A 6,573-nucleotide genomic window follows, 5' to 3' on the forward strand; every position below is an offset into this window, starting at 1 on the left:
GCAACATTTCTTTTAATTGGTTTATCTTTTTTTCTCTTTCATAATTTTATAGCTTAATGAACGTAAGCGAATCTTAAAAATCAGCTTAACTCTTTCTCTCCTAACTGACGATACCAACGTTGATTCCGCTAGAATGTGGTAAATAATTAATAAATTCTACATATCAATGTTCTCTCAAATAACATTCTCTTTTCATGGATATCTTAATTTTCCATAAGTAAGATTAGTTATTTTCTATTTAATACACACTGTTATCAGCCTTGTTAAATAGATATACAATATTAATTAATTATTATTTATTTATTAATTTTATCGTTACAATGCAATTTTACATTTCACAGTTTGAAATAATCTTTAATTATATTTGCTATTCATCCTTTTTTTGTACCTTTATAAAATCATCATGCTTTCATTTATAATGAAGCTCAATGTCAAGTTTGTAACTACTTAAATGGGCGGAACGAAATCGCATCAAAAATGGATCTTTCTTTTATATTTAGCGGTTAATTTAACCATAAAAGCTGGACTTTCCCTAACCCCAATCGGGCTAAATATAGAAGTATAGGTAAATGACCTCTATATAAAATAACCAACTCTTCAATTAAAAGCACCCTGATATAGCAGGAAGAGCCATGGCAAGGTATATTTCACCCGCCAAACTAAAACATTTGAGTTACAATACAATTAAGTCCTACAAATAAATGTTATCTATTGTTATACAGATCGGTCAGTCATGAAGAACCCTGTTAGTGCCAGGCATAGGAAATAGGACCCAAATACAGTACCTAAGACGAACAAAACCATAGCGATTATTTAGCACGTGTGACATTGCTGAAGGTGACTTGGACGCCAAGCTTACAGGATAATTAGGGGATTAGTGCAAATCGAAATTAATTTAAATACCATTAACATAGAGAGAGGGATAATACCATTGTCTTTTACTTCATTCTTTTATGCTATTTTGGCGCATTGGGAAGATTGAATCTCTAGCAAAGCGTCCACAAAGCGATCAGATGACGGACTATCTCTCAAGAGAGTACGTTATTCTAGTACTAGTTATTCTTCTAGTATCAATATGTCTACTTCCACTCTTGTAGAACGGTGCCCACAATACCTTAGCCCTCTTTATCATATATATATATATCAACATCAGATTATAAGTAGAAAAGACCAATGACAATTTGGAAAATGAAATGCTGGTCGTTTTTAGACAAATCACGAAATGATTCTCCCATTTCCTACTTTTTCGAGGCATTTTTATAGAATGACTAGTTCTGCGTCAGACTAGTAGAATATGTTTTATTTTGAATATATTTATAAATTAAATATAAATGAGTGAAAATAAAAATAAATAAACAACATGATTTCCTGAGAATAAAAATTCATTTGTGGGCCCATATATTTATACCCTGTACTAAGTGCTATTTCAATTATTAAATAATCAATAATTCTTTAAAACAACAAATCGTATTTAAAAACAGTAATATACATTTTTTAATACATAAGATATATATAGAGAGAGATAATAGAGAAAATATTAGATTTGTTTGTATGTGTATGTTAGTTAACCTTTCACGTTCATGTATTTTGAATTTGTTTCCATTGACTCAATTCTATGCAGATTCGTGTTGTTGATTGGCGTTTCATAATTATGTAGGTCCAGTTGCTGTTGTGATACTAGAAACAACAAAAAAATAATAATATTAAAATTAAACACCAAAAATAAAATAAAGTCTGGTATATTTTGGTAAGTAAAAAGGTAAAGATGTCTTTTACAAATGTCATAATTTATGAATTACAAACTATCAACAACCAATATGTTACATTCGAACATACTAAATAGTAGTGTGCTTAGTAACAATGTTGCTAATTACATTGTACTGTTTACTCAACTCACTTTGTTTTATTTATAACAAATACATAATTTATGTTCCTATTTTTTCTCAATAAACTGATTTATATATTGAAATGGTTTTCTCTGAGCCTGGACTAAATGAATTGGTTTAAAAAAAAATGATCTGATAACCTGTTTTCTGGCTGACCTTAGCACCAAATGGTTGTAAAATGACATGTCTTATTCATGGCGTCTTAAAGAAGTTCTCCTTCAAAACGTGCACAATTAATAATATTTTCACTGAATTATTACTACTAATAAATAGCACTTTAACAAAAATCAAATGTAATGCGCATACATAAATAGAGATTTGTGCCAGATTTTTATTAAGAGAAAACGGTGATTTTAAATTTAACGATATAAGGAAGTGTATTGAACAGGGTACAAAACAATGGTCGATATTACAACGTAGACAAGCTTCAACACACTGTTATGTAAACTAATCATTTCATCATCCAGATCTAATTAAAAATACATTTCTGATTTGTGGCATTGATAACAATGTACCTGCAATTTAGTAATCTATTTTGTCAATTTTGTCAATTTTCTTTTTGGGGGGAGGGGTATATTTAAATTAAATCACGAATATAAAGTGGACTTCGTGTGATACACGGATGAAATGAAATTATTATTTTTTTTTATCTTTAAATAATAAATAGTTTAAAATTGGTATAATTTTAGTTGAAAAACATGGCGTATAAAATTAATTTGCAAAGCCAAAACGGTTTGCTTTCAGAAGCTAAACACTTGCCTTTTGCAAAAGAACTTTGTAGGCTGCACAATATAATCTATTATGAAATTGAATTATAACTAAATTTTTTTCTAGTTTGTTGCTGATGGACGGTACGACAGTAAAACAAATAGCGGCTATTTCCTTTACAGATTGGCTAAAACCTTTTACTGCTCAAGACATACAAAGAAAAAAATGAAGTTTCATAAACTTGAATTTTTACTATATTAGAATTATATTATTTCTTCGATGATCACTTTTTATTTTCTGAAATTTTACAGACTATTTTATTTAATTGTAACTGGAATAAATGAAAGGGTGTATTAATATATCAATATAATTATATGTAATTTCTCAAACCATGTACATAATAAGCATCTTAACCAGCTATATTGTTTCCGTTTTTAAATCATGTTCATAACCGTCTAATTGAACAACAGTATACAACAAAATATTAATTTAGATTATGATGTAAAAATCAATAGCTAGAACATTCATTAGAAGAAAGATTATTTTACTGTTTGTTGTATGATCGTGAGTTCAAGAAAATATCAAGAAATAAAATGATGTATCAACAGCTGAAAATCATTATCGACTCAATCTGCTGCTTGTCTTGCAAAAATTGGAGCTTGTGAAATATAAAAATTAGTGGAAGGGTAAATGACGTTTGGAAGGACTGAAATCCTAAAGCAAGCACCAATTCTTCGCCTCTTTCGACCTTTACTTACTTTGCTTATTTTGAAAATATCAGATTTGCATAGAAATTAGACCAGTATTAAACAAATCTGTCTGTAATGTAGTAGTTTACATTATAAACGAATTCTTGCAATTATATGCCATGGTGAACATGTGATAAAAAGAGGAAAGAAAATCTGCTCGTTTCATTCTCAATAATACATTTGCAGTATCAAGATAAAGTATAAAGATACATCTGATTTTTCAACAGAACTATTTGGTGATATTGGAGTATATCTATTTAGCACACAAAGTAGTGAAATGCAGAATAAGGAACAACAAAATCAGTGCTAGGACTATGCATTTATAAAACTAGCATCCACTAGTTAGACTCTTGTACAAATATTGTGCGTTCACAGCATCATTTTACAGATTATCTCATTTTATATTTTTTAGCACTTAGAGACAGCATGTTATTGCAAGACGGGTATGGGAAAATTTTAACGACTGATGAATTTGATTACCACCTCTTGGAAATGATTATCGTAAATTTGCAATAAAATAGTTTGTTTTTATTTATTTAAAAAATGAATATTGAATTTCAACAAATATTATGTTCTACAATATGTACTTATAACTAAATACAATCACATAGTTTAGCAGATTCTGTTTAAATTATACGTACTTGAAAGCTCTGAATATGTTTGTGTTTCTCTAAAGAAAAAAAAATGCAATATAAAAATACGTTTTTGGGAACATTATAAAAAATTGCTTTTTAAAAATCTTTAATATTTCAAAAAAGTTTAAATATTAAAATATTCTTACTTGGGTGATTGTTTTGTTAATTTTTTCTTACATGTTATTTCTAAAAAAAAATGAAAACATTGATTTATTAAATGCAATGAATAACTTAAACAATCATAGATAATGAGTTCCAATAGTATTTTAATTCATTTAAATATTTGAAAATTAATTTGAATCTTACCATATTTTCTAAAAACAACAAATGCAATTGTAAAGATTATTAGCAAAACAAAAGCAGCAATGCTTCCTCCAACAGCAGCAGCGGCAATATTAATGTTTGTCTCAAGATTATTTTCTGTATAAATAAAATTTTAAAATTAAATGGTAAGATAAAATATAGTTGAGAAAAAAGTGCTTCATTAAAACGCATAATATTTATTTAATATGTATGGATTTAGGCATAAACTAGTTTATATTTTAAGGCATTTTATGGTTATTTTATAGTATACAATATGAACCACTTCGTGACCAGACACCTAATCATACGAGACATTTCATTATTGCAACATTTAGGGGTAGGGTTAAGTTGCTCAGTATGTTAATTACTTAATTACACCTACATGTACTTATGTTTGCAAAATGCACTTTATGCATTGATGAAATGTTATGTCTAAAAAAGTAAGTCTTAAAACTCGCAATATATTTTAACTCCTCTACTTTATCAAATCATTATTAGGTATTACGCTTTTTTATGCTACAACTACGCTAAGTTTGAATAAAATAAATAAATACCTTCCTTTATAACAAGGTTAAAAAACAGCCTCTCTAATCCGTTCTGAAAGATAACAAGTGAATAACTTCCAAAGTCTTCAGACTTCAGTCTAGCCATCTCCAGATGTACAGTGGTATATGGTGGTTCGAGTAATGACGCTGTAACTATTATATTATTAGATACTTGACCAGATTTCAAAATAGTAAATTTGTCTGGTTCAGGATATCCATATACAGTAAAATTATAAGAAAGTATTTGTCCAGGTTGTAGGCTGAAATTCTTAGCGTTTTCTTCGGCTAAAAGCTGCAAAGGACCTGCAAAGTGACATTGCATTTATTATTTTATAGTTTATCAGTTATTTTTATATTTATTTCTAAATTACGTTAACACATTATCAAGTTTATTGTATTGTTTAAAAAGTATGCATTTTGTATGCTTACATTTAACATACAGAGTAACTTCCTTTGTTTCCACACTGTTAAAATCTAGTTCATTGTTGGCTTGACAGAGATAACTACCAGCATCTTTACAAGACATTGATTTATTATGAAACAGAAAATATTCACCAGAGTTTTTAGCTTTTATTTCCTTTCCTTTAAATAAATATATATTAGGAGGTGGATTGCCGTCAGTTTTACACAGAAATTGCGCAAAGCTTCCATTTTCTATTATTGTATTGAAGATGTAAAAACTCACAATGGAAGATGGAACTGAAACAGATTAAAAGTTTCGTCTTACGTTTTATTAGAGTTATGCAACCCAAAAAATAAGAGTTCAGCACGATTATTTGCTATTTTATTACACTTGGATGCAATATGAAATTAAAAAAAAATAATTAAGAAAATAATAACTTTTACTACTTGTTAAAAAGCTAAGAAATTTGAATATTAGGCATTCAAAAGTACACATAATTTTTTAAATGATGTATTAAAATATTTTAAGAAGCAATATTTTCTTATTTTGTACACCAGGTACATATAATTGGATTTTATGTATAGATTTTACTTCTTATCTATACTATAATTCAACAGATTATATAATAAAAAATAAAAGGTGGTAACATGTTTTTTTTTTAATTCATAAATCTAAAATGACAATATATTTGTTTAAAATGTCCTTAATTTATGTCTTGTTAAAGCATAAAAGTACTTACATAAAATATTTGTCTCTAAAGTGCTTGTATTGTTATCATAATAACCGGTAACATGGTGAGCTTTACACGTGCAATGCTGTCCAGTCATATTTCTTCCAAATGTTACAATAGACGTAAATATGTTTCCGGATTGAGTTGATTCCTTGATGTTTCCACACGAAACTGTAATGTTGCTTACCGGAGGCATCCCTCCAAGTGCTGTACACTCTAAGGAATAGACTTTATTTTCCAACATTTCATAACCAACAAGTACAGTATTGCTTTTAATCTGTAACAATGGTGACGTCTTTGGTGGTACTGATATTTTAAAAGAAACAATAATTGGTACATTAATGGCAGAAAATCATGAAAAATCAATTTAGTTTAAAAAATATAATAATCTATTGTGACACTCAACACAAATAAAACAATCTCCTCTCTCTCTCTCTCTCTCTCTCTCTCTCTCTCTCTCTCTCTCTCTGTATATATATATATATATATATATATATATATATATATATATATATATATATATATACAGAGAGAGAGAGAGAGAAAGAGAGAGAGAGAGAATTAGAAAGACATAGAAAGATACTTACATAAAAGCAATGATGTTGCTAGGGTAG

The 6,573-nt window shown here is 28.3% G+C and overlaps 1 protein-coding gene across 1 annotated transcript; it reads right to left on the reverse strand.

Moving 5' to 3' along the window:
• Positions 1-1,564: 1,564 nt before the first annotated feature.
• Positions 1,565-5,519, reverse strand: LOC129922928 (uncharacterized). The gene is made up of 6 exons (XM_056011168.1): positions 5,256-5,519; positions 4,836-5,129; positions 4,285-4,398; positions 4,125-4,164; positions 3,985-4,013; positions 1,565-1,677 (listed from the first exon to the last, which is right to left on the reverse strand). The coding sequence occupies exons 1-6, from the start codon at positions 5,350-5,352 to the stop codon at positions 1,565-1,567; spliced, it is 687 nt and encodes a 228-aa protein (XP_055867143.1). The 5' UTR covers positions 5,353-5,519.
• Positions 5,520-6,573: the final 1,054 nt, after the last annotated feature.

Source organism: Biomphalaria glabrata, chromosome 14, assembly GCF_947242115.1.
Source record: "Biomphalaria glabrata chromosome 14, xgBioGlab47.1, whole genome shotgun sequence".
Classification (NCBI taxonomy): Eukaryota; Metazoa; Mollusca; class Gastropoda; family Planorbidae; genus Biomphalaria; species Biomphalaria glabrata.